This window comes from Saccoglossus kowalevskii, chromosome 6, assembly GCF_978046115.1.
Source record: "Saccoglossus kowalevskii chromosome 6, keSacKowa6.1, whole genome shotgun sequence".
In the NCBI taxonomy this organism is placed as follows: Eukaryota; Metazoa; Hemichordata; class Enteropneusta; family Harrimaniidae; genus Saccoglossus; species Saccoglossus kowalevskii.
The window spans coordinates 12,484,649-12,498,450 of NC_140646.1; the positions used below are offsets into that span (position 1 = coordinate 12,484,649).

At 31.7% G+C, this 13,802-nt stretch overlaps 1 protein-coding gene across 1 annotated transcript in view; it reads right to left on the bottom strand.

Annotated features, from left to right (window-relative positions):
* LOC100374159 (kinesin-like protein KIF28) overlaps nt 1–13,136 on the bottom strand; it is a 41,484-nt gene extending 28,348 nt beyond the window's left edge. The window contains exons 1-5 of the mRNA XM_085500572.1: nt 13,117–13,136; nt 12,983–13,021; nt 12,793–12,866; nt 10,977–10,990; nt 10,312–10,334 (exon numbers count right to left, since the gene is read on the bottom strand). Coding sequence (XP_085356698.1) covers nt 10,312–10,334; nt 10,977–10,990; nt 12,793–12,866; nt 12,983–13,021; nt 13,117–13,136 — 170 coding nt within the window. The remainder of the gene's footprint in view (nt 1–10,311; nt 10,335–10,976; nt 10,991–12,792; nt 12,867–12,982; nt 13,022–13,116) is intronic.
* Between the last annotated feature and the right edge of the window lie 666 nt (nt 13,137–13,802).

Here is a 13,802-nt window from a genome sequence, read left to right on the forward strand (position 1 = left end):
TTCTAATAATAACTTTGTTCGATTGCACTGGGAATAGGAAGGTTAAAATAGAAAACAGTCCAACAGGATATTAAATACCCAACTTTTCTGAAAAAGTGTATTATTATTTAATTTATGGATAGAAAGAAGAGTCAATTTTTTTACATTGACTCGAAGAACAATGCATTTAAGGAATATTTTTTCAGCAAAATAAAAAAAAAATTAAATAGCATATATGCTATTATAAAGTAAACACATGTTGTTCAAAATATAATTTGGGATCTAAAAAGAAAAAGGAATAAAATGTTATAAACATACCAAGCAGATATGCAGATAATTATGAATAAGGATAAAAACAAATTGGAAAACAACACAATTACTTGAAAAGTTTCTCAAATGGATGGGGACATCAGTTACTAAATAAACAATTCTTTTCAACATAAAAGCTGTCCCTTGGTGCTGAATCTGATAAAGAAGTTACAAATCATCATGACATAATTGTTCACATACTTAAATGCACATTTTAAATTGTGAAATTTGTTGCTATGGTGACAACAAACAAACACCAGTTGAGTGATGCATGAGCAATATTGAGAGGCTATTGTAGATATTATCATAATTAGTTTCAATTAATTATATACTAATTAATAATTAAGTTTCCATTGACATTTAATAATGTCAGCAGACCATAATTGATCATAACTCAATAAAGGAAGTTAACAAACAGTGATCATTGTTTTGTTGTCATATATTTTTCAATATACGAGTCCCATGCCCGAAAATTTAACACACACTGTATGACACTGCCATTTAAATTCATCATCATGATATACAGACTTTTATTTGTTAACATAGCAAAACTATGGTTGTCTTGGCATTTGATTTCTGAAAAAATTAATTAAAAGAATTAACAGAATAGCTCGATAATATTTGACTATTGGCACAAAACTTTTAATATGGATATCTTGCAAATATCATAAGTGATAAATTTATTACAGTATACATATTACTCATCGAAATGTTGCCAACAATTCAATTTTAATAGATATACCCGGTATATGACAATAGGCCGCATACATGACCTTTAAAAAGTCATACATCCTGGTATGTATTTTCAAACTGCAAGTTTAAAAACAGTTACAGAGAGTGCAAACAAGATCCGTACAGGCAATAAGAAAGTCCCTCACTTATATAATATTGCAATGTTCATAGAGACTTTCCGAGGGAGTTTTCTCTGTACAAATCTTGTTTGCGTCAACTATAAAACACAGCAATACCTGTAATTTACGTATAACACTGTAAAATACTATTTTAGCTGGAATTAATTAATTTTTTGGGTGTTTTGTATGGAATTTATTTTCACTTATATCTGATGAGTTGAATGTAAAATATAGGAAAAAAGGTATATTCACAGGATTTTATTTTCACTGAATCATTCCCTTCAGTGAAAATAGCAAAAATTAATTCCAAGCGAAAATAAAGTATTTTACAGTATTTGAAATGATAGACCAATCATACCTCCAGAAAGAACAAGGATGTGTCACCTTTAGGCGAACATATATTTGAAAAAATGAAACTAGCTCATTTGACATGTAATAACTTGTAAGCGCTATTAAATTGATAAATTATTAATTGTATATCTTTGTTTGGGTAGTTGATCATGAGAAACTAATCATTTTTAATAAAATTGCAGTTTATATAATGAACGATCTCATTGATCGATTAATCTTTGATTATTACCATTTATCCATTTAACCGCAACAGCCAACGTACGAGTGTATTGAATCGTGTTAAGTCAGAGGTGAAAATATTCATGTGCCGGAAAAAATGTAATGACCATGAGTAAAACTTAAAATCCTGAAAACATTGCTTCCAGAATATCATACTCATGATTTTATGTATCATTACCGGGTATTAATATAATCATGAAGATTCTTAAAATATTATTAAGATTAAATAGAAGCATTATGATAAATAATCTCAAGATGCACACAATCACAAGACTTGGATTATAATATACATTTAAAAGCAAGAACTCTGCAATCAATATATATTAAAATTATACCATATTTAGTTTATTAATGGCACATGTGCTTATGTTAAATTATGACAGCTTTGTTTCTATGTTCAAAATAAATTTTACTGACCCAGTATACAATGAATGCGATTCTATCAGAGATACACTCTTAACAGAATATATAAAGTATGGACAGCTTTACAAAATAATAATAACTATCACTGAAGGTGAATTAAAGGTACATTTCATGTGGCAAAATTGAGTAAATAGCCTAATTATATTGTATATTATATATATATATATATATATACGTATATAACCTAAATTAAGTAACACAAAATCTACTTTTGACATTTCCACACAATTTAATAATCAATCAATGACGATTCAAGCGTTAATCAATTTTATCTGTTAATCGCTGAAACCTACACCTTAATAATAATTTGAATACTATATGTATTGCAAGGAATTAAAAATGATTAATCACACTAAAATAGCGTTTTATCTCTCCCAAGAGAATACATTAACATCATTAATAATATTTACTGTTTTTACTCATACAACAACTTGCATAAAACGACTTTAATTTTAGGAAAGACAAATTTGTGGTGCAAATTTTGCAGGCATGTATTACAGGTCAGTGACCTTTGTGAAATTTCATCATACCCTCAAATTGTAATTGATAACAACAACAATTTCCTTTACTTTTAAAAACCAGATTTGTTTATATCCTCAACCTTTTTCAAGTGAAAAAACAAAACATGCAAAGGATTCTGGGTATTACATTGAAATGGGAAAAAATACAGTAGACAGTGTATTGTAGATGATGTAAGATTAAACATTGAAAAAAGTAGACATCTAGAGTCTGCCTTCAAAAATCTGCAGACAAAGGTATTGCGTATGAGTGCACGCTACTATTATGAACTCTTCACACAACAATCTAGAAATGACCCCCCAATTGTGAAGCGTGTGCCATAATCTTTCCTTGTACACCTTACAGGCCCCTCAGGTGCAAAGAAAGTTTATCAATCTCTGATCTGAACTATAATATGCATTGATATAGGTATCCTCAGGGGCGGAGCTACGTCACAGACGTTCCACGTTGCTGAGACGCGCACCACTGTACCATGTATTTTTATGGGCTCTGTGCGCGCTGCTGTGGAACGCCGGTCGAGCCGGTGAAAATTCGAGAAAACAACACAAACTCAACTTTGAAGTAATCCTGAACAACCGAATATAGCCAAATTTTTTGAGTCAAAACTGAATATTGATTTACAATTTGTTTGTTGGCTCCAAAATTAGGGTTACCGGTAATTTCCAGAAATATTGAAGAATAAAAGAAAAAAAAAGTGAAAACAAATTTGGGCGAAAAAGTCTAATGGTGAAAGGGTTACATCTGTGTAAGAATTTGTATACAGAGAGTATAATGTTGGGTTTCTAAGAAGAAGTACGAAGTATGTGACTGTGGGGGTTGTTACATTGAATTTCAAATAGGATGTGACAACAATTTAGTACAAAAGCATTTCGATGAAGCCTGATGAGTGTCAATATTATGACAGTAACATGCTGCCATAGTAACTGCCAGTATTATGCAAATAGTAATGAATCCCAAGTGATTCAGATTTCATTTGTAAAGACAATATCATTTTCATATGATTGTTGCATCAGACTCATGTTTGGTAGATTAATTTTAATACAATTTTAAAATTCACTACTAAAGTACTAGTATATTGATGAATTAATATTTCTTATTTCACAGAGATGATTTTGACATGTAGAAGTTACCAGGGCGATGGCTGCCATGAAAAAAAAGATTATCAAACTATGATATTTACAAGACGGTGATTTATGATGTTGTTAATAAGAGTTAAAATAAAAATATGCTCACTGAACAACTTGTCATGAAAAACATGGACGTATCATTCATAAAAAGATTGTAATTTTTAAGCCATTAACAACCAAACTTTCTCATTGCACTTGTTTTGTTATATTCTTTAAAATTTCTAGAAATGAACCTTCATTTTGGAGGCAAGAGACAAAATTTGAGTCAATTGTCAGTTTTTACTCAAAACATTTGGCTATATTAGTCCCAATCTTCTAAAGGCAATTGCATGGAATTGGACTACTTTGTGAATTTGTGATGAAAAGAGGGAAATGGTGATGAAAAGGGTAATTAACCCTCAGTTTCTATGTTAAAAAGGTCTCAAAATGTCATTTAGTTTCAAATTGTGTAAAAATAATATGTACCAATACCAATTATCATATAATTACGTGATTGTTTTGAAACCAATTTTTACCCCTATTTCCTATATTGGATACTATATTTGAATTTAATTTAATTTTCATTTGATGGGCTGTGCAGACAGATCAGCATTGGTATTTACCTAATGTCTAATTCATTGAAAGGTAAAAAAAATATAATACCATAATGTAATTATTATTACCAAGCAATTCACACAGCTTTGAGAAATACATAACAAATTAATAAATTGCAATTACAAATTTGAATCCATATTTGTTTTCAATTTATCATTTCTACATCAACAGACATTATTTTAAGAAGAAAAAACATGTTGTATGCAATGTTAAGTTGTAATTACTGTTTTTTTAATAAATATGACTCCATTTGGCACAACACGCAAGGATAAATACACAAATGGGGGAGGGTTTGAAAAATTTCCAGTAAACAATTACCACATCAATGGACTCATTTAATTTTTGCTGCTTGTGTTTTTCGCTAATTTAGGATTTTATGATGGCATTCGCAGAGAAAAAATTTAGCAAAAGCCACTGACTATCCAATGTCCATAATTAATGTGTTCCAATTACAAATATGAATTCACGCTTGTTTTCACGTCATCGTTTATTTGGTATAATATTCATTATTTCATAGTTTATTGGCTGAATATATTAAAAATATACGTAGAAATTGGATTGGCCTTGGGCACTAAAAGTGAAATACAAAAAAAAAAATGTTTACACAAATTTGTCATCATGCATCGAACGGCTATATAGGGTAGAAGTCTTTGGCTGACCATGATAATGTGGATGTCAGGGACCGATAGCGCCTACTGAATGATAAAAGCTGGAACAAATCATGCGCGGGATGAGACGTGTCAGTGATGATTCGTTCGGCTCACTTGTCCGGGCATTTCAGTATTTGTTGCATAGATGGGGAAGTTGAATCCCAATAATACGCAAGGCGCTCGCCACCACACCGTCCAGGAGTCTCTGGTCTTCATCTGCACGTCAAATTAACCTAGCGAAGGTTGTGTCATCTGCGAATTTCACAATTACATTTTTTTCACTCCGAGATATGCAATCTGATATCATCAAAGAATATGTTTTCAAGGTCATCGAGCTTGAAAACTTTGTGCCAATTCTCACAACCTGAGGTCGCTGTGTAAGAAAATTCAAGACCCAGTCACAAATACTCCTTGGCAACCCTAAATTTAATACTTTGGTAAATAATGTTTTAGATAAAGGCAGAACTACAACCAATAAAAAGAAACCAAGCATAGGGTGAACCTTTCGAATCAAGATTTTTTAGTACCGGTATATTGTATAAAGTAAGGGATACCGCGTCCTCTACCAACCTGTTCATTCTGTAGGCAAATTGAAGCGGATCCAGTGTGAGTGGAATCGATGACTTAAGAAATTTGAGAACAAATGCCAAGATGAATCAATGCAACAGGCCGATAATTATTCAAGGACAAAATCATTGGCTTCTTTGGTACAGGGACAATAATTCACATAGTGTTCAATTATGTCGATTTTTACTTGTTCTGTTCTAGAATACTGTGACAACAATTCATTCAACGAGTGTTCAACAACGACAATCACAAGAACCCAACTACTAAACTTATACAACATATATATATTCACATGTTTTAAGTTTGATGATTTTTACTTGTTTGTGATTACTGTAAAACCATTTCATTCCATGAATGTATATTTGGTATTGTGGCACATGACAAAATTGGAAAATTGATTTTTTTTTAGGAATGGGTCCAAATAACAGGGAATCAATAAAAAATCGTACATTGAGCATCCTTCGGGGTGTTATCATATGGCATTCATGATTCCAGTTCAGTTAATCGTGATCAGAACATCACAGTTTGTCACCCCCAATAACTCTAATCACCACCTCCAAACACCAAAGGCCTCACTTAACAATGGTACCAGTAATAATGGTGATGATATCTTGATGACTATAGTAGGTGGTACCTCTGTGTTATCTGCACTGACATATATCTTGCAAGAGGTACTTCAAGTGCACTCTACTGAAAATGAAAAACTAAGTACACATACAATTTACCAGAAGGTCATAATTAGGGACAGGCCATTAAAACTTCAGGGGTGGTATAATTTTTTCAAAGATGCATGTATCTGACACATGCCATTTATTTCCCCCTGAAAAATTGTATAAAGAACTAGTTGTCCCTTCAAAATAATCCCGCCCTTACTAACTAAAGTTTCTCATCACCCATAGCAACCAAACAAGTGCTTTATGGTTCAACAATATTGGGTAATTAAATAATAAAAATGTACAATCAACAAATGTGAATGCCCAAATCCCATTGTAATGACCAGTGCTCTGTACACAATATTATAACTCAATCAAAAACACATCTACACACCAAGAATGCATCCCCACAACCTCTCACAGGTTTGGTTAAAAAGCAATTACCTGTACTAGCTAATTCTATACTGTAAAAGGCTTTATTTTAGCTGGAATTAATTTTCGCTAAAAAAAAAACATTTTGGGTGTTTTGTATAGAATTTATTTTCACTGATTTTTGACGAGTTGAATGTAAAATATAGGAAAAAAGGTATATTCGCTGGATTTTATTTTCACTTTAGCAAAAACAAAACTAAGGTATTTTATAGTAATTATTACTAACAACTAGTATTAAGGTAGCGGGACTATTATTTGCATACTTGTTTTCATCTTCTAATTGTGACTGAATGACTACAAATAGACCCGGGAAAGTATATATTTTTAGAATCGCCAGACTTCAAGCTTTTCACAAGTGTATTTTGCATGCCCGTATCTGCATTCTACGACGCGTTACTCAATCAAAGGTAAAAAATTACTTTTTCTGTAAAAAAAATAATTACGCATTTATGCTGGCGGTAAGAAGTATTTTTTTCCCTTTTCCTAGTTGTTCAATAGTCTGGTAAATTGAATGTGTCTGGTCAGTTTTATTCAAGCAACGCGTTTTAAAAAATAGTGTGCTGAATTTCAATTACTGTTTTAGTCGCATTGCCCCCAACTCAAACCACAACTCATTGGTAAATAATCGATGAAATAGTTTGTCTGGACACATTCAAGTTCCTCTCATTGTCACCTTAAAGCTGTGAAAATTTGGTGTTAATCCGACGACAATAAGTATACGTTATTTTTTGTTAAAGACCTTGTATTTTGAAAAACATAAACTCCTAGAAAACGTCCATGAAGTCACAGCAAAGATTTTCAAGCTTGTTTATCGGTACAATCAATTTGTTTTCCCATCAAGGTCTGTTTTAACATGTGTAGGGACATCCAAATGTGTAAGGCTATTGGAAACCAAAAAAATAAAGGAATGGGATAGCTATATTTGGATAAATTCGGCATATGAAAACACCAAAATCAATGATTTTTTTCAGTGGCTGTGTGACCTTGTGTCTGACACATTCATATGCAAATGACTAATCTGTGAAACAAACAGGGGCGGAGACAAACCACTCAAATGTTTGGAAACACTCAATGTGTGTCAGATAGCTACTGATAACACATCCTAACATTGCTTTGTCTTAAGTTTATCTTTGAAACTTATAGGCACACAGATTAAACCTGTGTTGTTGATTTTGGAAAACACTACTGAGGCTGCCTTGCTTTCCTTCAGAAAATCTACATTTTAACCAACTTACATGACATTCTATGTTATGTTGACTTTATCATATGAAAGTTTATAGTGCATTTCATCAATTAATAAATAAATGTGAAAATCGTAATTTTCAACACAAATAATAGTCTCGCTACCTTAAATCAAATTACTAAATAAGTGTTTCATATAGAATTCATCAGGGGTAAACTATTTGAAACTTATACAATATAATAATTTCCTCCACCCTAACCCATAATTGTAACAAGATTCACATAGATTGAAGAGGGTATCAGACTGGTGTTAGTGATGTATCAACTTGTATAAGAGTGCACAACAACTTGTCGTCATGGTACATTATTACCTATATAGCATTTTGGTATATCTGAGCAGGTTGAAAAAGTGTTGATTTCATGGGTGAAGCACATTCTCAGGCAAGACACTGTCAGATTAACAAAGTTAAGTTATTAAGCTTGATTTTCCTGATTAATTTTTTTAAAAACCTCAATATTTTTTACACTGCAGGTGTAGTTTTAAGTTGTAAGATCGTGAAATAAATAAATATATCAAACAAGAAGTTTGTACATACCGGTATTTTTCCTTATGTCGGTAAAACAAAAGCTACATTTAAATATTCAATTCTATGATTCACTACAATATTTGCTATTACATGTAGTTATTTTTGTAATTTTTGCATTTTTTTATGGCATTCGCAGCGAACAAATTTTGCAAAAGTCACTATGTTGTAGTAAATTTCACGATTTTACCTGACTCACGAAATTTGTGTACTGTGGAATACTTTATTTTCGCTGGAATTAATTTTCACTGAAAAGGCATTTTGGGCGTTTTGTATGGAATTTATTTTCACTGATTTTTGATGAGTTTAATGTGAAATATAAGAAAAAAAGTATATTCGCTGGATTTTATTTTCACGGTATCATCTCTTCAGCGAAAATAAATTCCAAGCGAAAATAAAGTATTCTACAGTATATTTGTGTATATTTTTGCTATTACATGTAGTTATTTTTGTAATTTTTGCATTTTTTATGGCATTCGCAGCGAAAAAATTTTGCAAAAGTCACTATGTTGTAGTAAATTTCACGATTTTAACTGACTCACGAAATTTGTGTATATTTGTCGCTTGCAAAATAAAAACAAAAACAAAAGTGTATTCAGCGAAAATTAATTTATTAAGTATGTGGAAAAATTGTCCACCGCCTTCCCCCTGAATTCAATGATTTAAAAGATATGAGACATCTTGAACTATATAATTCTATCTAGTTACCATGCTATAATATAACAGTTACAGATTTAATTTAAATTATTAATATTTAATGAATAATAAGAAATGGGACTAGACCAAGATGACAATGTATTCATAACACCTTGTCTTTTCCGTCACTGTCTCTATTCATAGGACACTTGAAACAGAAAGGTTACATGTACAATAAAAGTCATTCCCATTCACGATCACAGAACAAAGACAGAATCATGACACATCAAGAAATTTACAGAATACCGTACTAGCTTTTTTATGATAACCGCAACTCTAAGAATATTAATAGGTGGTGATCTGATAACAGTTTAAAAAAAGGAATTTCCTGACTGTGTCTGTTCGTCCATATATACGTAATAACAGGAAACAGAGTATGATCAGTTTCACTACAAACTGTGGACAAAAAAATGTCCTTCAGTGAAGTGAACAAAGAGAGGAAGGACTATGTTTGAGCAAAAAGTCAGATCAATAGCATTGAATTAATTCAATGGCAAACAATACCCATTTGTTCAAGAGAAAAACATTCTACACTAGACGCCCACACCAGATCTATGTACAATAGCATGACAAAAATCACTGGTTATAAATATTATCAACTTCAAAAAGTTGGCAATGGTTTTCTTATTTAAAATCAGTTTTAAAGACAAATTAAAAAGCATACATTTTTAAGATGTATAATCACAACCTTTGTGATGTCAATTCAGTTATAGATTGCATCAATCCCACCCTCTTACAATCATTCTGTTAATTATTTTTTAATAAAATTTTGTATTAAATTGACTTATTTTGGGACGACAGTTCTGTCATAGAATGCACCGATTCTACCATTTCCTCACACTATTTTTGTTAATAATTTCTTAATTAGTTTTTGTACCAAATCAGGCTGATATTTCAGTCACAATATGCTCATGCAGTGACAGGACATATTCAAATGAGAAGCTATATTATGATTATAAAGATCAACAATCTACACACTGGAGCTAATTCAGCAGATTAATACTGGATTAAAAAATTACATTACCAAACTTGTACATTAGGTTTTAAAAAATCAAATACCAAAATTGACTTTTCTACTACATGTAGTTTGAAATCACACTTCAAACTGGAGTCTATAGACTTTCATAAATCCTGAAATATGATTTTTTGTTTTATATTATAAAATATTTACTTACCAGTATGAGTAATCAAAAGAGAACTGTAGAAAAGAAACGAAACTTTGGTTAATTACCGAACATCAAATACTGTGGAATACTTTATTTTCGCTGGAATTAATTTTCGCTGAAAAGGCTTTTGGGGCGTTTTGCTTGGAATTTATTTTCACTGATTTTTCATGAGTTCAATGTGAAATATAGGAAAAAAAGTATATTCGCTGGATTTTATTTTCACGGAATCATCTCTTCAGCGAAAATAGCGAAAATAAATTCCAAGCGAAAATAAAGTATTCTACAGTATATACCTGGTCAAACATTTTTTTTTTCTACTTGTATTGTTTTGATTTCTCCCAATACCAGAAAGTTACTCAAGTGTTGCTTTTATTCATATCTGTTACAAGTGCAGTGAATGACAAACAAGTGTTTTTTTTTAACGTTCATTGATGAGCGATTTTTTTTCTTACTTAAGGAAATGTCATTTAAACCAATTCTAGAAAGTATATAATGGATACGCTAACAATGCCTCTCATATTGAATTACAACTCCCACACATGGAATGGCACGTATAGAAGGTGCATTGATTACCCGTTCTTACAACTCATCACTAAAATGCTTTCTAAATATAATTTATCAAACGAAAGAACGGTATTTCAGTTGGTTTATATTAATAAAATAATAAGCCTTACCGTTTTAGTCTCCTCTGTGAAGGAAGAACAAAAAAAAAATGAGTTTCCATAATGACTTAAATCATGCATGTGTAACAGTCTATTGTGCATGCCGTGGTCATTTATTTTATCATAAAAGTGTTGTTTATGGATCAGCGTATACAAGGGATACAAAAACAAGGATTAGTGTGCAGTCCAACCTCTTTAAATTCTATAGTGAAGTTTTTAGTGCAAAATAAGCCAATGTAAGGACAAAACGTCTAACATATACTGATGAACAGGTTGCATTGCCAATTATAGCTTGAATTTATTTTAAAGAGAAGTGCATGAGTGCATATCAAATGAGAATGTGTAGGTGTTTGAATTAGATAATTAAAACTAATATTATTTATTTACTCAGACTAATATTTCTAATCCCAGATTATCTCCTGTGTACTGTACACATTCACTGTAACACAGTTACTAAAAAAGACTGTAACTAACTATCCTCATATGTTAAAATAGCGTAATCATGAAATAAAGTCATTATAATGATATACCAAGTTTAGTCATTCCACGGTTACTTGCTGGGCACTTATAATTATATAATCCAAGCTTGCAAACGTTCTATATCTAAGACTCTTTGAATACTCAAAATTTGATATTAACAAATATATTTGTACAGCTATATTGTCACTATAATAGTTTCGTCAACACCATAACTGATACTTCTAAACACATTGATTTTTCGCTTGGTTTTAATTTCACTGATAACTGAAATTTGGTGAATTTAATCCACATGAGGGTGTAAAATTACAATAAAACTAATTTTACTGAAATCTGTAAAATTTTAAATCCAGGGAATATGCTCAAACTATCAATATACTGAAATTGAAATACCAATGGAAAATTAATGTTTCCACAGTAGTTACTATTTATGTAAATTGATTCCTATCTGAGAGTGTAAATATTAACCTTCAAATTTTGAAAACGTGCAGTGCTGTATATATACTATTTAGTTATTGTTATATACTTCCCAGAATGCACTATTCACTGGAATTACCACTGGTTATGTATTGTGAGTTAAATTAGGTTGGGGGAAAAAGCTATCCCAATTCAATTACAGTCGAAAAAGGGAAATATACAAAAACATTTAAGTGAAATGATAAAATAACTACCAAATTGCAGAATTAGATTGTTTTCTGTCACTCACTTTACATTGTTAATAAATTAAATTACGTTTTCACGTACTGTAAAATGACTAATTTTCACTGGGTTTAAATTTCACTGATTTACCATTTCAGGCATATTCAGTGGGTTTTAAGTTCACGGTTTCGTCATTTAGATAATGTGTTCTATGCTAAATTTTACATATTCACTGGGTTTTAAATTAGCGCATTTTCCAGTCAGCGAAATAAGCTAAATTAAAACCCAGTGAATAATTACCCCCTTTACAGTATAACGGAAACACTAATGAATCAAGTTTTTTACTTCGTCAATTGCAATGTACAATTTGTTTAAAATGAATTTTAAATTGTATTAAGTAGCTTACATTATGAGTGTTACACAGTCTCAGTCAATTTAATACAGAAGACGAAATAGTTTTCATTTTTTTTAAATTAATTTTCATGTGTATGCAGCTAACGTAATAGCAAGTGCGTCTATGGAATAACTAAAAAATAAATATAGTTTATTGTTATGCGAGAGGGTGTTCCATGGACAAGAACTTTCTTTCGTATTTCTAGTACTATATTTTATATTATCGACAATATGCAGAGAGCATTATCTACTTTGTATAGCGTAGTTTTCTATTGAAAACAGCGCAATGTCATAAATTAAATGGTATACTAGTACTCACTCGTGTCTGGATTCGTTATTTTGGTCGAGGTTCCTTGCATTTCAATAATACATTTTGCGGCACGGTCATTTTCCCTGTTAGCACATTTAAACAGAAACGATTATAGCAAGTCATGTCATCAGAGATGGAAAAAAACAACATCGAAAAACTCTGTGCAAACGAACATATTAGTATGGCAGTGCGTACATACCTCTGGTTGAATGGACGAACTCGGACGGCAACTTTCACCCTACAAGTAAAGACACAGGAGTATTTACTTACGACATATTATAGCGCGGGAATCAATTCAAATTGCCGGAATGAAACACATGGACAAATACTTACGACTCGCCTTTGTCCGCCATGGTGAACTTGGCGTTTGTAATATCCTATAGGACTCGAATTGAGCGTTATATCTCCCCCAGAACGTCACAAAGGTTGTTACTGTTCATACACGGATATAACTACAGGTAGTGTGTAGACCAATTATGTATTCATGACAGGGGAATGTATTGCTGAACACCTAGCAACCCGGTAAACCTGTGACGTCAGGGTCGGAGGTCGTACGGTACGACCATTTGGCAAAAAGGGGCGGCTGCTATACTGAACTAAGTTGAGTTGGCAAGGAACTTCGTGTATTTTTTTGCCGTAGTAAAACAACTCGTCGAAACACAGAAATGGGTCAATTTATTATGATTTCATTCTGAAAATGTAATTAAAAAATAGTTTGAGACACTATATCTACTTCTTATATGAACGCATTGTAAGATGGTTCTCCATTCTCACTTTTTGTAACAATCCGAACTTCCGGTTCTGAAAGCCTGAACACTACATGTATACAAATTATACTGCTATGTAATCATTCGCATCTTTGACTACACTTTAGTAGTACAGAAGTGACATGCACCATGGGAGTACCACAATGCACTGCGGGCTTGTAGATGTATATAGTGTGATAAGGATGTATATAGAGGGACTGTGGTTAACTTGTTTAATATAAAGTATTCGAACATAACCATTCGTTTTATATA